Source organism: Anguilla anguilla, chromosome 2 (genome assembly GCF_013347855.1).
Source record: "Anguilla anguilla isolate fAngAng1 chromosome 2, fAngAng1.pri, whole genome shotgun sequence".
Taxonomy (NCBI): Eukaryota; Metazoa; Chordata; class Actinopteri; order Anguilliformes; family Anguillidae; genus Anguilla; species Anguilla anguilla.
Genome location: NC_049202.1, coordinates 7,501,318 through 7,524,482, shown reverse-complemented (window position 1 = coordinate 7,524,482; position 23,165 = coordinate 7,501,318). Strand labels below are relative to the sequence as shown.

Below are 23,165 nucleotides of genomic sequence, written 5' to 3'. Positions count from 1 at the left end.
TGTCAACAGCAAGTTCAAAATTAATCGCACTTGTACTGCATGGGATCTCTTTTCCCATCTTGAAAGGTACTAATTCACTGTCATTAGTAGGGTAAGGATTGACGGACATTTACAGTAATGCAGTACGCTGGAGATGACATAGTTCATTTAAAAAGCAAATCTGTCAAATAAACAGGTTCCAACATTACAGCGCTCAAAATAAAAATAAAAAAGGAAGGTGGCATGTGCCCATTCTTGTTCTCCGGGCTGAAGTTTACACTGCACCCAATCATAAAGGATAAGGATAATCATCGTCTTCATTCAAAGTCAGCAGACAAACAGAGTCATCTCCACAGAATCCTCCGTTTGTGGACCTGGTTCATGAAAGGAAAACGTGGCGAAGATTACGGCTTTCGCGTTACACAAAAGATTATCATTTATAAACAAGCGCAGAGAACCTCCGGCAACACGTTCGCTGCCAAATTCCTGGGCACGTGCACAATCTCCAGAATCTGAATTCCAGCTGCGTTTTGAAGCCCGTTCCGGGCAAACGAACGTGTCCGTCCGTTCAGCGGGAAGAATTCAGTTGCCTACTGCGACTTCCCCTGGTCCATTTAACGACGTGTTATTAATAAATCATAAACATGCATGGAAAACCCCCTTCCTTTCTTTAGGGTGTGAAATAAATGATTCAATTCAAAACAATGAACTGAGATAGACCACGGGCCCTCTAAGAGGGGAGCCGAGTGCTTTCAGTCTAACGGTCACGGGAATCTGTACTGCAGACACAATGATGAAGAGATGAGGCCATTGACATTGAAGTTCCGGGGGGGGGGGGGGGGGGGGGGGAGAGGGGGTGATTAAAGTAAGAATGGCCCGGTACGTTTTTTTTTTTTTTTTTTCGGAATTCTCTCGCGGTTTGTTTTCATTCCAAAGCAGAACAGCGCGTGGTGCAGGAGAAGGTTCCGGAATGCGACAGAGCAGGGTGGAGCAGGGAGCAGCGGGAGATGACACCACCCGCCTCCTAAAAAAACAGCCGTTGAGTCGGGCTTGGGGGGGGGGAGGGGGTCTGGCAATTACTGCAAATACTTCAGCCCTTTAGGCACCAAATATACCTGCAAAGCAAATGCATCGTTTTTGTATGCGTATAATTCTACATGTCAAAAGACCTTACTTGTCATACTTTAACCCTTTAGACACCAGTAAAAATTCCTGTGGACTAGAGTACTTTTAAACGCATTTCATTTTCACACTAATAACCTCTCTTCTCTTTCTTTGATGGGATTAAACAACTTTAGTTAGTAACACTGAAAATGACCTGTAGCAGGAGCGGCAGCAGTGTTCTGTAAATTCCTACCAGTATCTAAAGGGTTAAAATGAATTCTGAATGCGGCGCGGACTCAGGTCTGGAGCCAGGGCCACATGATCACCTGCATCAGGTGACGGGCATGACAAGGCGGCTGGAGGGGGAGAAAAAAAAACAGGACACCCTGCTTTTAACAAACAGATATTTTATTTAAATTCTCCCACAGGGTCAAATGATATGGGCCTACATAAAAAAGGAGCGATAAGACAGAAAGGTTTCTCAAAGCGTAAAAACAGGAAGAGCCACAGTGTCGAGTGTTATCCAGCGACTCGTTACAGATGGGAATCGATCCAAACATTTTGCCAAGGAGCGCAGCTTTTCGATTGGTTTGTACTGGCTTTGAGTAATCGGCTGAATTTACTAGCTCCACCCATTTTGGGGTTTAACAAAGCCATCTGTGGTGAAAGAACCGTCCGGAATTCATAACCCTCAGCATCATCGGAGACAGGTACGGAAAGGAAATAATAATAATAGTAACCATTCAGAAGTTGTGTTTTTATCAGGAACTGAGCATGTCCGAAGGACGGAACACACTAACACAACGAGAAGCCTTCCGCTCAGCACGCATTAAGCAGGGATGTGATTTCACTCGATCGATCAGGAAATACCGACTTTCAAAACTTGAAGATCGAAACCACAAGAACAGGACTTGGATTACACACACGCGCACGCGCACACACACACGTGCGCACACACACAAACCGCTGATAACAAGTGAGAATATTCAGTGAAAACGGCAAATACAAGTGGGCCCAGACACATTTAGGGTCTTTAAAAAAAATCTGTATTTCCTGATAAATCAGACGCGGAAAAAAAAAATCACAACCCATGGTTAACGGTGATGAAGGAAAACTGACGCCCCTCCAAACGTGAGGCGAACCGCGAAAACTCAGCCACGAGGTGGTGGGGGGGGAGCGGGCGCGGGTCACGGGCCGCGTTAGGCCACGCCGTCTTCGGTGTCGATGAGCGCCGCCCTGCTGGTGAAGACGTCGGCCAGCATGTGGCGGGGGATCTCGGAGCCGCGCACGCGCAGCGTGTAGCAGGCGTCCTCCACCTTGGCCAGGCTCTGCTTGAGCGTGTACAGCTTCTTGGAGACCTCGTAGGGGCCCGTGTTGCCGATGTAGGAGAAGCCGTCGTGGATCTCCCGCAGGAACTGCCCCAGCTGGAAGGGCGTGTCCATGTCGCCGTTGCCCACGCTGTTGATGCACATGCGCATCAGCTCCCCCGTCAGGTCGGCCACGCCCAGCAGGTAGTCCGTGGGCGTCACCTGGAAGACCAGCGCTCCCGGCGCCCCCTGCTGGACGGCGGAGGAGTCCTGAGAAGCACAGGGGAGACGGTTACCTAGTCACCAGGCTGGGTTCAAACGCACATCTGAAATAAAATGAATGAATACAAGAGAAAACAAGTACTTGTGCCTTGTGTCATACGATGTTCCCAAAGGCTGACGTGCCAACGTTAGTTTTAAGCAGTAATGCTGCAGTGTAAGAGAACTCGCGTAACACTACAAATCAGGATAAGTCCATTTAAAAGTTCATGAAGCTGAGTTAGCAGACAAAGTCTAGATTATATTAGTCATGGATACAGTGAAAAAGAAAAAGAGCGACCAGGAGTGCTGGTCGCATCTCTAAACGCTCAATGCCGGGGGGGGGGGGGGGGTTTATTTAGTTGCCTTCATTCTTTCGAGAGCACGCTAGCTGCTGGAACTGGATTCGGATGAAACCCAGGGATACGACTGGCTCCGGAACAAGAAAGGAACGATTCCATTTTAGGGTTGTTATGACGACCTAGCGGTTGCTAAGGTACCCAAGCGCCACAGAGTTCCGCTGCAGAGTTTATTAAGATGGCAGGCATCGGTATGCAGTGTCCAGAGCAGCTCACAGCATCCATTTCACAAGTGTTTTTTTCTAGAAAAATGTCAAAGGCACAGCAATGCCGTATCGATCGCTCGACCGCCAGCTCCGGGCTAGACAGACCGATTTCCGGAAACATCTCTGGACACAACAAACGCCGTCAGGAGAAGGAATCGGATGAGAAGAAAGAAAGAAGGAAGGAAGGAAAGAAGAAAAAAACAGATCCGTTATCCCGCCATCTCGATGCGCGATGGCAACACGTAGAGACTGTTTCTAAAAACAGACTGCAGACAGGAGAGGACTGACCCATCAGATAAAGTCCCCGCACTGACCCCGTTCTAAAAAAAGGCTTGTCTTGGCCTGGGGAAGCGGTTCTATCCAGGCCATCCTCTCAATTTGCAGCAATACGCTGGCCGACCTTTATCTCTCCCTTAAAAGGGATGAAGACACAGGGGATGGATCCTGACCAATCAGATAACCCTGGTGAGAGTGCTGGCAAACACATACCACTTCAAGTTCTCAAGCAAGTTCTCGCACAAGCAAGCTGTTGAGGTGGTGTCCTGCTCTAAGCTAAACACTGAACTAACATCCCTGTGGTCACTGAGACACTCAGAGAAGGTTGATGTTGCAAGGAGTAAGATCACAAATATGTGATCAGAGTGTTCTTAACTGAATGTCCTAATGCTGATGTCACAATCACTGCTGGTGACTGAAAGCAATGGAGTTCAAGAACACTGGCTTAGAATTTTGAAAAAACATTCCAAAAAAACCCACTCTTCGAACGGTTAATCCGATGTAAGCCATTATTCAGTCAACATCACTAGCAGATCATAATTCCTGTGTAAATCAACTATGAGCAACAGTGTTCTGGGAAGAAAACAAAGTGTAAGATGATGTAAGGTTTCACCACATTCCCACTGATGTTCCATTACTCAGACATCAAGAGACCGTACCCTGGCTTCGGTCCTGTCCTCTTTGAGAAACACCAGCTTGCTGTTGACCTCCTCCAGCGTGATCAGGCTGCGATTCCTGATGAAATGCTGGAAGGAAACTGCCTCCACGTACTCCTGGATCCCTGAAACACACACACACACACGCACACACACACATACACAGCTGTGTGAGGATAATCGTCCTCAAAACACACAAACACACACATATATGCAATGGCCAGTGAAAATGAGCTTCCCTTGCTTGCACACACACACACACACACACACACCCATACACACCCATACACACGGCCCTTTGAAGATGAGGTGCTACCATAAAATAAACCAAAGAAACAATGTGTAGACCAGTGGTAACCAACCCTGTTCCAGGAGATCTACTATCCGGTGATTTTCATTTCAACCTTAATTTGGCACACCACAAACTCCACTAATTAGCAGCTCAACAAAATCTCTAGCTGTTGAATGATGTGTGCTTTGTTAGGGTTGGAGTGAAAACCTACAGAATGGCAGATCTCCAGGTATAGGGTTGGTTACCACTGATACAGACTGAACCAAGTGCAATGAATCTTTCCTTTCAGATTACACACGGCACCCTTGGTCCATAACAATTTCAGCGGCAGAGCGATCTCTGAATCACTAAGTGCCAAGCGGGGACGAAAAAAGACCCAAATATTTATTTACAGGCTTTTCGGTCAACAGCCAACTAACAATCGCCACACGGAAGAGTTTTTGCTTCAGGTTATTTTTCCAAGAGGCAATTAGCGTTAGCATCAAAGGAAGTGTTATCTGAAACTCGGGGCACAGTCCAGCACGTAACGTAGATAAACAACCCGCCCCTCCCCTCCCGCCCCCGCCCCCGCCCCCGCCCCCGCCCTCCATTAAAGTGCGACATCTTTCGCCGCACCGTTCCGTTTCCACGGCACTCTCGCGCGCGCCTCTCCCCGTAAATCTCCAGCCCGTTATCGGTCGCCGGGGCGCTACGGCTTCGGCCTATCAGCCGGGGGCCCCGTTACAGGAAGGGCGATAGCCTTATCAACCCGCGCAAATGGGAGGAGCCTCCCCCCCCCCCCCCCCCCGTCTGTCTGGCAGTGACCGTTACAGCCAACCGCCAACGCAGGACGCGCCTGACTGTACGTCACTTAGCGGTCTGGTGGTCACAGCGCGGCACGTGGTTTTTTTAAAAATGGATAACTGGGGTGGGGGGGGGGGGGGGTGGGGGGGGTTACAGTGCTGGTGGAGGGAAGGCGGGGAGTTTCCAGTGCTGCGGAGGTGGGGGGGGGGGGGAGGGTGTAAATCACAAGGTAGATAACAATCAACCAATCCCATTACAAAGAAAACGTTTGAAATCAAAATGGTGTCAGACTATTATTCACAGATGATTTCCAAAGAATCTGGGAGTGTAACGGGTGATCCAGTTACACTCACAGAAAGAGGACAGAGAGCGCGTGAGCATTCGTGGGTGGGTGTGTGTGTGTGTGTGTGTGTGTACGCGTCCACATGTGTCTACGTGTGCATCCCATTTCCCATTGTTTGATTGATTCTGATGAAGGCTGCACAATGGCCAAATGAGGATTTTAATATGTATTATATTTTTTATTGACAGTAACCACTGCACTCTTAACTTTCTTCAGAGAAGTGTGTCTTGTCTTGTCTCAGGATGGTTGCGCCCTCCCCTCCCCCCCATTCCAGTACATTTCCTAATACACGTTGCCTCATACTTACAGTCTTATCAGATGATGAGAAAAAATGGAGTGAGACTGTGTGACTGGAGGTCACAAACCTTCGCTCTCCCATTGGCGGGGTGGGCTTTGTGGCAACAGGCCTGGAATTCCCACCGTCCCGTGAAACTCACTGGGATAATCCCGTCAGAGTCAGAAGCGATTCAGCGAATCAGGCGCTAATATCGAGACCTAGCTGGGGAGGCTCAGACCAGCCAACATTCACAACGCTAGCAAAATTCACCGTTGACCTTTGAGCCAAGCCAATCAATTCCACAGTGAGTGAAAGCGCGAAGTGTCAGCACTGCATTGTGGGTAGCCTATGAGCTAACAGGAAATTAGGACATCCTGTTTTCAAAATACGTGATGACCGTAAACTCCAGGTTCACTACGAGGCAAAACGCATGCCTGAAATCCATGATATTGATCTAAAACGACTAAGGGCACTCCAGAATGTATGGGGGAAAAAAACGACAGCACACCTGACTTCCCTCACAATAAACAGATTTGGGGTTGAAGAAAAAAAAAACTGGTGGAAGCCAGCCAAAAATACCAAACTCCAGCCAAAAAAAACCCGTTCAAAATCCCTGCTTTTTTCATGTAAACGAAGCACGCCAGAAGGCAAAATTCCTGAGCGATTAGATTATTAATATCCTCAATGATACGCTGGCGACAGCCGAGGACAACCGGAGAGATGGCGGGCGACGCGGCAGAGGCAGGAATTTATGCGGTTGGAATCTGATAAGCGAGCGCTGTGCGCGCGTTTGAAACGTTCAGGTCAACTGGCCTATTCTTCGCGAGACAATACATCAGAGAGGTGAGAGAATAGTAGGCTTCGTAGTTTATATGGGAGGGGGGTGACTGTTTCCCCCAACCCAACCCCCATCACCACTCACTCACAACGCAAAACCCTTTTAACGACATCGTTTTGCTGCACGCGGTAAATACGGGCGTTTTAAATCTACCGTTGATGTTTTTACATTTGCAGCCACGCGGGAGCCATAAGCGGACACAGAGCGCAGGTTTTTCACCGTTAATCTCCCACTTGGCTGACCGCAATTGCTGCTGTCGATTCACAGTTTAATCACCTCAACTGGGTTTTGTGGGTCTGAATTCTCTTTATGGCGATTTAAAAATGAAAATAAAAACCAGCCCCCTCTGGACTTTCCGAGTGCTAGTGTGTGCACGCCACCGCTTGAAAGCGCTAGGCAAACTCGCACTGTTCTAATCTCTGACATGCTTAGACGCCAAATGCCCACGGTTCAGGAATTAGAACCAGTGCCAGTCGGTAACACGACGCTCAGTGTAAAACCAGTGCTAATTTAAAGCCCAAATCTTTCAGTATTTCTATATAAAGACCTTTAAAATTCAGAGCATGCATGCTTTATTTCAGGGGTTTGATTTCCACCTCAATATTAAGACATAAGTTCGGCCAAACGACGGCCAATCAACGATGACATCTGGAACAAAATTTGTTCATTTGACGCCGACTGCAGCCGCCATTTCGACCCTGCCCACCACCATCACACAGTTGTAAAATTACTGCAGATTACACGGTCGTATCTTTTCAAGAATGCCTTGAGGTAAATATATCTCAACAGTGGTGCGTTTGGTCAGTGAGTCAGCATTTCCTTCGTTTAATAACACGGATTTATTTCCTGTAGGATCAGCACTACCCAAACGCATATTCGTTTTTGTTTGCGTACCTGAGCCGAGTCGAGCGTGAAGCAGCGCGTGCCAGCCGAGGCTAGCCACAACCGCGTGCGCAATTAGAGGCTAAGGTTTACGTTTCCTGCAAGCGAGGCAAAGCCAACGCTGCGGGTTTCACCAAAGACAAAAGCATCTCTGTGCAGAACGGAGATCGGTTTTTCGTTCGGCCATAGAGAGGCAGGTAAAAAGACGCATCGCTAATGCACTGGGCATGCCAATCATTTCATCAACTCAGTAACTAACACAAGCTGACTCGACAGCACATTTTTCAGCATTGATTCAAGGCTTAAATAAAAGAGTTTCCATAATTAGTCCAACAAGGGGTCAAATGCATTCAGAGGAAATTATATACAGAATTTATTTAACACTCAACATTTTACTGTGAACCATCAGCATCAAGGAAAGGGGCAAATCTAAGGGTTGTGGAGTGACACATGCAGCCATGGTGCCCTTTCAGGGCAGCCACGCCCGGACGAATCTGATCCCAGTCCTGATCGCGCCAGTGCTGACTGCGGCCGCCAGCTCAGCAGGGTAATGCCTAATTGGTGTTATTGGGGGAGGGGTGTGTGTGTGTGTGCGCGCGCGTAGACGCATGCAACAGTGCCAAACCACACTCACTTCTTCATGCAACTAAGAACCAGCTTCATCAAAATAGGAAATGGGCACACACACATGCACGCATGTGCGCGCACACATACAAGTACATCTGCAATGCTGAATTGTTTACACACATTCGCTCACATGGTGTCTGTAAGGAAACGTGCAAAAAAATAAATAAATAATGCAATTTACACCAATCAAAGAAATTAGGGCAGTGTCTGATTGCTTTTGGATCTGGTGAGGCGTGCACTTTCTCAGGCGCACGTACCCAGCAGACCAGACCAGACCAGACAGCTGGCCCAGCTGGGGAGGGCCAGCCGCAATTCCGACTGCCCCAGCTATCAAAAGCGCCGCGGACTATCCGTATCAGTGGCAATTATGTCCAAATCTAGCGGCGATATCTTTAATAGGCCCCTGATCCAAAACAAAAAAAACATCACTGGGAACGGGCTGTTTAATGTCAGCCTCGGAGCCAGTCACTGCAGCGTCGAGAGTTTGCTGCGCAATTTAATAAATTTGCAAAAAAAAAAAAAAAAAAACGAAGAAAAAAAAATACTTCAAATGGTGGGAATGGACAGAAGTCACGTCCACACAAGCAAATCCTTGGTGACCATTATCTTAAAAATAACTTCAAAGGGTGATAAATATCTGTCAAAATGGTTAAAAACAACCACCCTTTATGGCTCTTTCTAAAAAAAAAAAAAATGTAAAAAAAAAAAAAAAAAGGGAAGAGTGTGGTTAACTATTTTACTACTTCAAGAGTAAATGCTGTGCTGTTCAATGTACTATAAAACATGGTTGAGGTCAAATCCATGCAAATATAAGAAATTAACTGAAATTCTGTTAATTTGTGGAGAAATACCCATCATGGTACATTCAAAAAATCGATAAATACATACAAATGAAGGAAAGGCCTCGGTGTCATGAAGAGACAGACCTTTGAAATGAAACACTGATTTTACATCATAACTAAGATCTGGCATCACACTTCACTGATGCAATCGAAGCTTTGTTGTTTTTCTTTCTCCCAGGCTGCCATGGTAACCCAAGGAGGAGTTTAAAAAGCTTGTCTCTCTGCTGCATTTCCAGTATCCACAGATATTTATTTTTTTATTGACAATGTCTCCAAAATTTCAGATTAACAACGAATGTTTGCTCTGTGAAGATAAAGCGTAACAACAAAGACGTTCATCATAAATTCAGTTAATAGCGCTCTAATGTCAAATATTCAACTTCCTCTTTCGTGAAGGACACCAAGTTCTCCGGCAAAACACTCAGATGAAAACATCAAATGAAGAAATGGGGAAGAGTCTTCAAATAAATGCAATATTTCTTCTCCTTTTCTATTCGAAATGATTAGCGCTTGCTTAACAATATGTCAATGTGCAGCTTCCGTTTCTGAAAGCACACAACATTTTATGAAGGAACCCTTAGGTCAGCGGTGTCAGCCCAGTCCGGGCCACAAAGTGTGGCTTTAGGTATGTTTTAGTGCTTAAAACTTAGCTCCAGGTTGGCTATAGAGCCAGGATAACTTGGGTCCAAGGCCTAAATTGACAGCTGATCGAAAGGAGAAAAAAAAAACCTGCAGCCCTCCAGAATAAGAGCAGTAACCAGGAGTGTACACCTTGTGAAATCAGAGATGTTTGTATCTGGGGCATCTCTGGCTAGGGGGGCCTCTTGTATTTTAATGATCAATAAATAATTTCAATCAATCAATCAATCAATCAGGACATGCCAGGAGTGTACATCTTGCAGAAACAGGCCTGATTGTAAGGACTGACTGATACTGTATGCCATTTGGAAACAGTTGTTTCTGAGGAATAACTAGGAGTGTGCGCCTTGTGTAAACAGACATTTGAGGACTGACGAGGAGTGTGTGCCTTGCAGAAACAGGTGATTGTGAGGACTGACTATGGAGTGTGTGCCTTGCAGAAACAGGTGATTGTGAGGACTGACTATGAGTGTGTGCCTTGCAGAAACAGATAGTTGTGGGGACTGACTATGGAGTGTGTGCCTTGCAGAAACAGGTGATTGTGAGGACTGACTATGAGTGTGTGCCTTGCAGAAACATAGATAGTTGTGGGGACTGACTATGAGTGTGTGCCTTGCAGAAACATAGATAGTTGTGGGGACTGACTATGGAGTGTGTGCCTTGCAGAAACAGGTGATTGTGAGGACGAACCAGGAGTATGTGCCTTGCAGAAACAGGTGATTGTGGGGACTGACCAGGAGTGAAAGCCCTGTGGAACTGGAACAGGTCCTCTCCCCTCAGCTCCTCGGCTATCTGGCTGATCTTCAGCCTCACCCCGTCCAGCTTGGACTCGGCCTCCGACAGCACCTCCTCCACATTGGGGACACTGGCGGTCGACAGACAGAGAGACAGACAAAGGGGAGGAAAGTGAAAGAGGTGCAGGAAAACTGCATTCGGTTCCACACCCAAACTGTCTGGAGGCAAGGACATCTCAGGTTAAATCTTAACAACTGTTTATAATGTGTGCGAAAAGATGCCAAGTCACACCGAAGCCCCTATATTTTCCAAATTGTTGGAACTGCACTGAACTTTTTATAGATTTTGTGGGAATGTAAAAAATTTTTTATCATGTTTCTTTGGGACATTGGTTAGTCTCTGTTTTTTATGATGATGAACATACAGCAAAATGACTCTGGTACAATGCAAATCAAATAGAAGTGGGTACATATTTCTTTTGACTTCAGGATTTAATAAGGGCTTATTCATCGCCTTTTCCACTTAATCACTGTATCATCAATGTGCCCCCAAGTGTAATAATGTCATAACAGCAATAACAGTATTATTTTAACATTATTTAACCGTTTATTATTTAATTCCCAGAAACACAGGAAAACTGCTATCAACGTGTTCGTCGCCAAAAAATCTAAAAATGATTTCATGATTCATTTGTTGTGGGGCGCACGTATAACTGTAATAATGCCAGGCCTGAGTCAAACACGTATTTTTTTGGATTCAAATACTTTTCTACGCTTCACTGATCTTGTCTGGTGTACTGGAACCAATGTAATACTCTCAAAAAGTGCAAACCCTGCCTGCTGGTCACACTGGCAGGCTGTTACACCAGGCAAGATCAACAGAGCACAGAAAAGTATTTGAATCCAAAAATATATATATATACATATTTGACCCAGGTGCCAGGTCTGAATAATACATATTCGTGACAGCTCGTTATTCAACATGCACTCGCTTACAGACGAACCTTGTGACTCGGTGAAGGAGGAAGATGGTCCTCTTGCTTTCAATGGTGATGTCACGACTCAGTTTAACCAGCCGTTCGTACTTGTCATGCTTGCAGTCAAGCTCCAGTTGAAATGCTGCACAAAAAAATATCACATTTAGCGCTAACCTAATTCGCAGCTAGTACTTTCAAAGGAAATATTTTAACATCCCACATTTAGAGCCTACACTGAATGTAACATTAACATCATAATTGTTTAAATATCAATCCAGGGGTATCAGCAATTTGGGATATATGCATAAAATGTAGTTTCTCTTGAAACTTTGCAAATATATGTTGGCATTATTATCTCAGATCTTACAGCATTAGTGAATCTCAGTCATATAGTAAGCTTTGATCATTTTATTTTATTTTTTTTAACTTTACTTTTGAATGCAGATAACACTGGCGAAGAGCTGACATCACTGGCGGGGTCTCCCATCCTGAGGGCCTGAGCGTTATCCTGTTTGCGATTCCGGGGACATCCTTCACCTTATACAGGCACAGCAACAATTATAAGCAATTGCAACAACAACAATTTCGCTGAGTTATTTTATCCATGGCATCCTACACAACTTTTTTTTTTTTTACCTAGTATCTATTTTTACATTTAGCAAAGCTATTCAGGTGCTAAAGATCAGTGCCCAGGACTCAAACCTGCAACCTTAGAATTACAAGCACAGTTGTAATTCTAACCATTATACTACACTGCAGCTCAGCCAAAGGGGACAGGAGCTGGGCTGTTATAACGGCAGAACAAAGAGAAGGCAAAAAAGAAAATGTCAAATTCGCTATTCAGGTAGGCACAAATAAGCACTCAAAAATGAATATATAATCAGGATTGTGTAGATAGGCAGAATGGAAACGTAGACATTCCAGTTGTTTTTATTTATTTATCGTATATGCTTCTGTGATTCTTGAATAGACTCACTAGAGAAAACCAGAACCATTAAAACGACAAAAAAAAACTCTACCTACCCAGCATTAGCCATGTGTTGATATTAGGCAAACTAACATGTGCTATGGTGCTAGAGACCGTCAGGCTATTGTCTAGCTAACATAGGACCGTGGGATAGTTGCTGAGTTAGATGTCATAGTCACTAAAAAGTCACTAAAAGAGAAAGCTAACTTACCGTCTTTTTTACTCATGCCTTAAATATAGCAGCTACACGCTAACGTTAGCAACCAACAAATACTAAACACGCACCGATCAGATTTCCTCGCAGGGATTGTTTAAATTTACAAACGCACTCGGGACATCTTTGCTGAAAATCGACTAACGTTGGGAATGCGATTCAGCTAATACTAAGGTAACTATAGAGCTAGGTTAAGATACTGATAAAAGTATGCAATATTTAATAATATGTAAGTTAGCGGGCTAGATACCTATTCGCTAATTATGGGGTCTTTCCGTGCTCGAGACTTGCGCTCTACAAAATACGTACACGTTCACCAGCTGCATTTCGGGAAATGTAGTTAAAATTGTAGGGTAGTCTGAGATTATTATTATTAAACCCTGAACGCAAATGCAAAATGAGCCCGCTGGCGATTGCATTTATATTTCAATACGTAAAGCTGTCACGTCTGTAGAGACGTCACTTGTTTGTCTCTACAGTTTCCACCATAATAATATAAGGCATCCAATTGCGTAGCGTGTATTCCGAGGCACGTTGTTAAATGTAAACCTGTGTTTTCCAAATATACCTAATTTTTTCCTTGCTTTTTGGTATGTTATAGAGCAGCATAATGTGTAAGGAACTGGGCCTATAAACTAAAGGTTGCTGGTTTGATTCCCAGGTTGGTAATTGTTGTTGCTCCTTTGAACAACATGTGTAAACTGTTTCAGTACATATCCTACCTTATAGATGGATACTATGTGACCAAAAATTTAAAATATTGTGTAAATTGCTTTGGATAAGAGTGTTTACCAACTGCCAGTAATGTAGTTGCAAATTAGTTTATTAGCAGTACTTGGTAATCGAAAAATACCTGGACAGTCATTCATCTACTGTCATAAAAGCAAATATACTTAGCACTTTTTAAATAAAATAAAAAAACAGAGTCTGGACAAGTGCTCGGTTTAAACCTCCTGCAGAGTCTTGGATTAAAATAAATAAATATATAAATAAACTCCATGAAGTGATGAGTTTTCTGTCTGGCCTTGCAAGAATGCCTCTCGCAGGAACGAGGCCAAATGCGTACGTGCAGCCTCGTGCCTCTTCGTAAGCTTCCTGAGAGGGAGTCAGAGCTTGCCAGCTGTTCTGTTAGGCCCTACCCCATGCAATTCCCTCACTTATAGGTAGGGGGCCATATACAAATGTGGAAATTTGGATATTTCAATGTAGAGTTTAATGTCAAATAAAAACATGAAGCTGTAGTATAATAAAAATAAATAAATAAATAATAATAATATAATAGAATAAATTATTATTATATTTTTTTGAGGTTGCAATGTTTGAAGTGCGTAAAGGTTTATGTTTATGGCTATTCCATAGATCTGGGGTTATGTCATAATCGTAATTAAAATTTTGAAACAAGGTCTTGGGTGTTTTGGTGTTTTGCGTTGTACAAAATATAATGTAATATGCTCTGTTCTCTTAATATTTTATGCAATTGTCTAAATTCTTTATTGAAACTTAAATTTAAAAAATCAACATTACATGCACATGCATTATTTTTAATTGTATATTTACTGTTAAATGAATAGTCAACCGGATGACAACTGCCTCCATGAAAAATAATAAAATACCCTCCATTGCCACTTGAGGTTTTTATTTAGCATTCTATCTACACAAACCATGATCGCGGCAACAGGACAGCACAACTCACCGCTACCAGTACCTACTTGCTAACCCACATTTTGAATGAGAAGCGACCCTTGTTAGCATGTGGGCCCCAAACTTGTCCTGCCCTCTGCTTGCTGACGTCAGGTGGCTAGGGTTTGTTCGGACTACGTGAGGAGCTGAAAAGGAAAGCAGCGCCATGCGATTCCCTCGGGCTCTGATCGAGGGTCACGAAACGCTCTGAAGTGAACCGACAGTTGAAGACGTCGTTGTCGAATGTCGGTTTTATACACCTATTCAATTCACGGAGAAGCTAGCTGACATTTTTCGTGATGAAATTCATTAAGCCGAGAAACGGATGAGGCAGCTACGTTGTCTGTTTCTCGCTTGTTGTGGTGTGACTGGTGGAACACTTCCAAACTTAGCTTCTGTAACGCTGCAAGCATGGAAGAGGAACGCAGACTGGAAAACTCGGTCGACCTGGAGCGGGACCGACAGTACTGTGAGCTTTGCGGGAAGATGGAGAACTTGCTCAAATGCGGCCGATGCCGAAACTCCTTCTACTGCAGCAAGGAGCACCAGAAACAGGACTGGAAAAAGCATAAGCAGATTTGCAAGGAGGCCGACAAATCACAGAGTGCTCCGCAACCCGAACCACCACAGCAGGCGTCCCGGGACGGAAAACCAGGACAACGGCAGCTGTTGCAAAAGAACGGCGCGGAACAGGACAGCACGGCTTCCCAAAGCGCAGCGGACTCTGGGCCCATCAACCCACCGGCGGACGAGCGAAGAGTGGGAGATTTTATCACTTGTTCTGAGGGCTCTGGTAGTACTACCGCCGACAGCAAGCAGGGAGGAGACGGGGTTAACAATAACACGAAAGCCAACGGCCAAACGAGATCTTCTCCGCAAAAACTAGCTTTGGAATACATAGTTCCATGTATGAACAAGCACGGAATATGCGTTGTAGATAACTTTCTTGGAGAACAGATCGGACTGTGCATTCTGGAGGACGTGAGAGCCCTTCACCAAACCGGTAAATTCACTGACGGACAGCTGGTCAGTCAGAGAAGCGACTCTACCAGAGACATACGGGGAGACAAAATAACGTGGATTGAAGGAAGAGAACCGGGGTGCCAGAAGATAGCTTTTTTAATGAGTCGCATGGACGATCTGGTCAGACACTGTAATGGGAAACTTGGAAGCTACAGAATTAACGGAAGGACAAAAGTAAGTAGCTAACTTAGGCTACACAAATCACGCTAAAGGTAGAGTATATTTTCAACGAAATCTTAAAAACACTAGGTTGCTATCTGAATCTGGCTAACTAGGTGGCTGCATTTCTATAGCATGGTCTGTCCTTGTAAATTCATTGAGGTATTTTGACTATGTTTGCCGCACGTGTTGAATAAAATTGGGTATATACCCTATATATTAGGCTATTAAGTCTGTAAGCACTTGCATAATACGTTGCTTAGTAGTGGTCATACTAGATTCGGTATGCTAAATGTAGCTGGTAAGCTAGTCAGCCTCGTATTAAATATTAAGATAAACACTTCGTAAATGAACCATCATCAAAATACAAAAATATTATACTGCATATATTACTAGTTATTTGCATACTTGCAGTCCGTTTTGCGTATATTTAATTAACTTTGTGTTCTCATAGTTTTTGAATAATTGTCTTGACTACAGGCAAACCAAAATACCCTGGCAAAACTAGTTAGGCATTAACTCGTGGAAACCTTGCCTTTTCCAAGGTTGTAAAAAAGCAGTACATTGAGCACAGACGCCCACATACACACACACACGCACGCACACACTGTCAAGTGTTTATTGGCATTGAAATGTAAATTAACAGTTACTTTAATGTTTTCCCCGTTTGAAATATCTTCGCCGTTGTTGAAGGCCAAGCTACACGTACTGTTAACCCGATAGGCTTGTTTAAAGTACATGTTTTACAGGAGGAAAGGTTATTGCTGTGTCTTATTCCAGAAATGAGCTCCTTTAACCTTTGAATCGTGATTTTAAGTTTAGTTTGGTTACAGTTGATCATAATCAGGAATTTAAATTTTATAACTGAATAAAGATACAGTACAGATTGGCTTTCCCTGGCACATATTTAATGTAGTTATAGGAAAGCGGGTGTCCTGTATATTATTTGCTGATTCACATTATTAAGAAGTTAAATTTTCAAAAAAAAAAAAAAAACAGGATTTAGATAGGGTAGCATGTTTAAATGGAATGTGTTATGATTTGTTTTAGGTAGTCCCAATACATTATTGTATTTGATAACCATTCTAGGTTGTTGAGTGTTTTTTTTTTTCTTTCTTCTTCTTCATATTAGCTGTTTTTAAGTGAGATTTAAGTAAAATGCCTCAGACAGAATAAATAGTTTTGTTAGATGTTGTGATCTGTTCATGGAAATAATACATGAACAGAGAAGGCATATACTAAAACCTGGCCTTTACACAATAGTCCCTCTACTTTTTATATTACTTCAATTTCCATTACATAAATTTAATTGTGTGCTCTATTTGATTTTACCAGATTTATACCAAGCAACCAGAAATGTATTAGCCTAATTCACCTGTTAATGCTGATCGCTTTTCACTATTAATGGATCTAAATAGTTTTGGGATCGTGGTCAAAGGTTAAAATTTATTTGTAGAAGACTGCAACACCACTGGAACAAAATGTCTGACTACAGTGTTACAATAAAGACAGTCTCTCATATATAGAAGAGAAATTAGTTTGACTTGTTTGAAGATCACAGGAGGCCAATCACTGGAGTGGACATGCACACGCCTTCTTGCCCATTCTCAAGATTGGAATCACAAGGTCATTTAAAATAATAATAATAATAATAAACGCACACATTCTTAAATATAGCCTAATTGTGCATGCAACTCCATCAACACGGCATTGATTATGCTGTTACTTAATATAATGCGTGCTTCTACTGATTCTTTTAAAAAGTTTTTATTTGACAAAGGCCACCTATAAATAGGCTTTTGTAAAAAAAACTGATTGCTTTTCAGTGTACAGATGTTTCCAACAGAGTATTTCACAGTGCAGGTTAGTGGTGGCAATCACCAGGGACCTCATGTGATCAATATTATCCTGATACTTGGGTCGCTATGTGGTACCATTGTGATTCTTTGTTTTTGGCTGGACCGCAACAGCGTGGCCAGCTCTACAAACGCGAATGTCCTGTGAGTGACTGAGTGACTGATGAAGTTACACCATTGGTCGGCCGAGTTATGAAGTTACACCATAGGTCGGCTGGATCACGCGTGTTAGGTCCAGCCATATACTAGGTTGTAACCTGGTCTTGTTGCAATATAGGCCTACTAAGTATTGCGAAACGGTATTGCGATATATTGCTACTTTTATTCATTTGTTTCTTATTTGACTGCAGTAAAAACTTTAAATTGTCTGCCTGTGGAGAAAAATATGCGAAAGCCTAGTTACACGCCATAATAAAAAGCTCTGCATCAATTAATTTCATCTACTTTTACTTGTGCAAATGAACACTTGGCGGTCTGTAAGAAAAAAAAACATAGGGTCCTTTCAGCAATTTAAATTCATTTCAGTACTTATATGATGCAGTTAAATTTAGGGAAAGTGAAAATAAACAGCGAATATAACCGCAAGCGGCAATTAATCGTATCCAGGCAGCATTTGGCAGTTATGAATTGTTAGCCTGTACGGAGATGATGAACTGTCTCTGTTCCAAAACTTGACATGGTATTCCCTAGCGTAGAGGTCAACATGCATACAAGTTTCATGACGATCAGCCATTACTAGGGTTGTCATGTGCCCCAAGGTCAGTATACTCATCCAGTTTCATGAGGATCGGCCATTGCTAAGCTGTCAAATGGCTGCTGATATCTGATTGGCTGATGGCGGCCATGTTTTTTTTTTGTTTTTTTTTAAGATGTGGTCATTGGAACCACTGTTGGGGTTTTTCATAGAGATGCAGGATACAATATTTTAGCCTGATCGGTCTAACACTGAAAGAGTTAAACTTATTTTATTCTTATAGCACTGCCTATTGGCAGAGAGGCACTTTGTGTGCCAAATTTGGTGAGGATTGGGCATAGCGTTCACAAGGTATGGCTGTTTTAGTAAAAATGGCCAAGCCCAAAACAATTGATTGACGTGTGGCAGCCATACTGTTTAGAAAAGCCACAGTTTTTTTACAAAATAATTATTGAGGTTTATACTCCAGAGATTCTTTCCAGCCTAATTTGGTGACAATGGGCCAAGCAGGCCCAGACTTGATCATTCAAAATTGCAGAAACCTTTGGCAGGCACATATTAAATTGGTAATGCATGTTTTATTCGGTATTGCTACTTGACTGGATCGGGAGGGACGAAAATGAGTGTCTGGTTGCTAGGTGGTATCTATGGTTTAGGCTATTTACTGGAAGTGTGAAGTAATGCTTCCGTTGTATTGTAAATTAATTCTCATTACAGGATGGCGCTTTTTGTTTTCCAAATGTTATTCTGACCCTCATGTGTTACCAGGGAAATGGCAATACTCTTTGATTTTGCATGCAAAATGTCTAACAAAAATAAATTAATGATCTAGTTTAAATTTTTTTCACAATTGACCGTGGTATAAACAGCATATAAATGGCGGTTATATTATTTTAATGCACTCCATTGAGGGTGGTTCTTCGCCTCCGCGTCATGCATTAAAATCGTAACATAAAGACACCATGCATTATAAAATGTGGTATTTATTTAGATAAAATATCAATGCTTCATTCCACTGTATCAATACTATCTATATCAATCACAGTTGAAAGTATCACAATACTAATCTGTGTATCAATTTTGTTTTTTTTTTGTTTTTTTCCTTTTTCCCAACCCTCACCCATTCCAGGGGGATTGCAATTTCAATCGCTATTTTAAGGAACGGGATTTTACCCGAAAGTGTTACCGAAACCCAAGTCCCTAAGAAAAGCTCTAGGTCCCGAAACCGTCCAGTTTTCTCTTGAACTGTACGGGCCGCGCGAAGAAGACACCAGACAGGAACGTCAACCGGGGTCACTTCCTGTATTTTTTTTCTTTCGAAACTCTCGCGGCTTTTTTAACCCGTAGTCGGTGTTGTGGAAGAGGCAGATTTTCGGAACCTTTCATGCGGTCGAGCGGTTTGCGCGCGAGGGGCCCAGAGGTCTGACCCCCGCCTAGGTACGAGCAGCGCTCCCCCCTTCACTTCTTACAGGAAGTCCATGTGGTTTGTATTTTTTTTTTTAATTTTTTTTTTTTTAGCTCAGGGGGGGAAGCTGTATCCCCCCCCCCCGTCGTTGCTTATCCTCACTCGTGTCCCCCCGTGTCGCTGCGTGCCGCCCGCGCTAACGCCTCGGCCTGCTCTCTCGCTTCTGCGTGCTTTCGGCGCGCTGCGTCCGTGCGACGGAGAGGAAGCCGTGGGCCGAGGCTGAGAAATCGGGCGCTTTTTGGTGGCAAGCTCTTTTGTTTCAGAAATGGATACTGGCGGGGGGGGGGGGGGGGGGGGGGGGTATGACTCAGTCCCTGACGTTGTTCCTTTGCTCGGCCGTCGCCCCGTGTCCGTGGAGACGTGTAAAGTTTACGTTTTTTAAATAAAATGTACGTTATCCAATCGGTACGGCTGAATGTTTCACTGGAGCCGTTTTGGGGTTAGACGGGGGTGCTCAATGGAGTGGCTGTGCCCCAAAACTGGGAATCAAACCTCTGAGTGAGCGGGGTGCAGCTGGACGGGTTCTGCAAAAGCGTAGCCCCCCCCCCTTCTCTCTCTTAATCTCCCATGTACACACACGCGCTCTCTCTCCCTCCCTCTGTGTCTGCCTCTCTCCCTTCCTCTCTCTCTCTCTCTCTCCCTCCCTCCCTCCCTCTTTGTCTGTCTCTCTCTCTGTCAGTCTGTCTCTCTCTCCCTCCCTCTCTGTCTGTCTCCCTCCCTCCCTCCCTCCCTCTCTCTCTCTCTCTCTCTCTCTCTCTCTCTCCCCCTCCCTCCCTCCCTCTTTATCTGTCTCTCTGTCAGTCTGTCTCTCTCTCCCTCCCTCTCTGTCTGTCTCCCTCCCTCTCTCTCTCTCTCTGTCTGTCTCCCTCCCTCCCTCTCTCTCTCCTGCGCTTGGTGGCAGGCCCAGTCTTCCCTTCCTCCTGCCGCTGCGTTGCGTGTGACCTCAGCCGAGCCCTCATCGGATCTCCCAGCATCTGCCCTCCGCTCGTCTCCTTCCTTCCACCAGGTCAAGGGTGGGGAGGATTTCTGCAGCTTATCTGGCAACCTTTCACCTAGTAGCCCATGAAACCGAGAAGCTCTCTGCTCAAGTTGGTCACAGGCGTGACAAATCAGATTCTTTCCTTTAAATTCCCATTCTGAAACCATTTCATGGGTGTTTTCAAACTCCTTTTCAGAACGCAACATCCTTTTTTTAAAAAAAAAAAAAAAGTCTGAGATTTGGAAAAATCCGCCCAAGAACGTATTTAGGCTGTAGCACATCGGGGCAAATATCAAGTGTGTTTGATGTCTGGAATTTATTTTATTGTGCATAGTTACAAAAAGAAAACCCAGACAAGTGGCGTAGTTCTGCTTTCAGTATGTGCACGGTCGTGGGAGTTTGAAAGAGCCTCAGCTTTTTCTGCAGCGCTGTGCAGTGGTTTGAAGCAGCGTTTCCCTCTTTCCTCCTTTCTCTCAGAGAGGCTTATCAGATGCTTTTAGAAGATGCCTTTCCGGAGAGCAGAATGATCTGTTCTACCTGTAAACAGTTAGGTTCTGAGATGTCGAGCGGCAGTATTTTGCTTGTTCCGTACCATGACGTTCTTACGTGTTGCCTCTGTGTTTGGTCAACCGTTTTAAAATTTCGATAATTTTGGTTGTTTAGTCTTTTGTACAGAAAATGGACATGACTGAAAAAGCATTCCCATGTCATTCCAAATTTATTTCTTAGAAGAAAGAATGAACCCTATGATTCTGAGCTTTCAATTTCATTCTTTGAGTTGGTACAGTCTGTTACATGTACAAAATGTGGTTGGAAGTTATCCTATAATATTGTAGGGTGAGTTTCCTCTTGAGAATAAGTGCCGTGCGTTTGTGAATATTTCTGGAATGTGATCCGTGCCTTAGCGACATTGTCAGACGATGAAAGTGAAAATTGGGTTCTCGAGCAAAAGAACGCCTCTATAATTATTTCCCCAGCAGCGATTCATCTTTAACTCACAAGCTTGCTTGCTTGCTTGCTTGCAGATGCCATTTTGGCTCCACGCTCCGGTCCCTGACATTCCAGTTGCCTGCTTCCTTAGCAGCTGTCCCACACAGCCATCCTGACCTTGGGCCCGCTCTGTTAGCTTTGACCCCGGGCAGCCAGCACACCTCTGTATTATTATTTCACGGCAGTGATTCATCTCTAACTCGTGCGCTTGCTTGTTTGCTTGCTTGCTTGTTGGCAGCTGCCATTTTGGCTCCACACCCGGGCCCCAGACATTCCAGTTGCCTGCTTCCTTAGCGGCTCTCCCACAGCCATCCTGACCTTGGGCCCGCGTTGTTAGCGTTGACCCCGGGCAGCCAGCTTATGGCAACTCGGGATCAAGTCTGAGACCGTGGTCGGGGGGGAATCCGCGCCTTCACGCCATAACTGGATTAGCACACGGCCGGCGGGGTCAGTTCAGTTTCTGGTCGTTGGTTTCAAAGAGACAAAGCAAAGTTCATCGCAGGAGTGCATGGTTTGTTTCTGTTTGTTAGCTTGTTTTTCTTAGAAGAACGTGTTGGCTTTTGCACAGGTGACACCTTTTTTTTCTTCCTATTTCTTATGCAACCTGAATAGGCAAGGCCCAGGTGACTGAACCACTTCGGCATGCGCTGACTTGGTCTAAGGCCTAGCCGTGATGTCACTTACTTTGGTTTCTGCATAATTTGTAGAGCACTGCCCTGCAGCTTTGCTGTGCATTATGGGAACTGTAGTGATTTTATTTTGGCCACTGGGTGTGCAGTTGGTCTACATGATGTGTACCTGAACCACTGGCTAACTGTTTGGCACCGCTGCCCAAGAAAAAAGGTGCTCCCGTGGAAAATGGTTTGGGTTTTTTTCTGTGGTGTTTCAAATGGTGCCAGCACATCGCAATGAATAACGATGCATTAGAGGAGTTTAAATTATATAAAAAATAATAAATTAATTCAATTAAATATTTTAGGTTTAATGATTGCCATGGAAGAATTATAGAAAGGAAAATAAATACGTAAAATGTTAGGCTTGGATCAGTTTCTAATAATAATTTTTTTGTGGGGGAAAAAATAATGAGCCCTCATATTGGTAGAGCTCAAAGAGGGAATTAAAAGTTGATTTGAGTGACAGAGCTTCTGGAACCGAACCAGAAGCGTTCAGCACCACACGGTTGCCTTCCCTTGATGTCATAGAAACGGTGCGTTTGTTTTTTGCTGTTGCCCCGTTCACGTTTGCTTTCCATGCGATTTGCTTGTTAATCCGTTTGGTGCCGATGGCCTTGTTTGCTGTTCTCTCAGGCCCGGATCCAAGGTTAGCATTCAAATAGCGAGGGGGGGGGGGGGGGGGGGGGGGGGGGGGGGCGGAGTTTGTTGTTTGTCACTGCTTGCAGCTGGAGGGGTGGACTTTTGGGGGGGGAGGGGGGGAGGATGAAGAGGAGGGTCAAAAGAGGGCTTCAGAATGTTGAGAAACGGATGCTGAAAAAATTATTTTATGTTTTGTTTCTGTTTTTTTTCCTCACAACAGGCCATGTTAGGCTAGCGGGTAGGCTATATGCTAGGCTGGGAGACCTAACTTGACATGCTATGCAGGAATAGTCACATTTTGCTACATTTTTGCTAAATCCATAACAAGAGCCAGTCATCAATTACCAGTCATGCTCCCCCCCCCCCCCCCCCCCCCCCCCCCACTTTAAACCCGAAGGAGTTGGCTGTAACTTCAGCTTCTCCAAAGTTCAAGGCGCGTTCTCATA

General features: G+C 44.2%; 2 protein-coding genes across 5 annotated transcripts in view; one reads left to right on the top strand and one right to left on the bottom strand.

Moving 5' to 3' along the window:
- Positions 1–1,473: 1,473 nt before the first annotated feature.
- Positions 1,474–12,875, bottom strand: tsnax (translin-associated factor X). 3 transcript variants are annotated; one of them, XM_035404580.1, is made up of 6 exons: positions 12,811–12,875; positions 11,812–11,916; positions 11,407–11,521; positions 10,403–10,533; positions 4,149–4,270; positions 1,474–2,660 (listed from the first exon to the last, which is right to left on the bottom strand). In XM_035404580.1, the coding sequence occupies exons 2-6, from the start codon at positions 11,864–11,866 to the stop codon at positions 2,283–2,285; spliced, it is 801 nt and encodes a 266-aa protein (XP_035260471.1). In that variant the 5' UTR covers positions 11,867–11,916; positions 12,811–12,875; the 3' UTR covers positions 1,474–2,282. The 3 variants fall into 3 exon arrangements, with proteins under 3 accessions (XP_035260471.1, XP_035260469.1, XP_035260470.1); XM_035404578.1 differs by having other exon boundaries at positions 12,558–12,869; XM_035404579.1 differs by lacking the exon at positions 12,811–12,875 and adding an exon at positions 12,403–12,506.
- Positions 12,876–14,310: 1,435 nt separating this feature from the next.
- The window catches only part of LOC118220609 (prolyl hydroxylase EGLN3-like), a 28,498-nt gene continuing 19,643 nt past the window's right edge, over positions 14,311–23,165 (top strand). The window contains exon 1 of one of the 2 annotated variants that reach the window (XR_004763977.1): positions 14,311–15,437. Coding sequence is in view for 1 of the 2 variants with exons in the window: in XM_035404577.1 (XP_035260468.1) it covers positions 14,652–15,437 (786 nt within the window). In the remaining variant the exon portion in view is untranslated. The remainder of the gene's footprint in view (positions 15,438–23,165) is intronic. The other variant, XM_035404577.1, reaches the window with a different exon arrangement.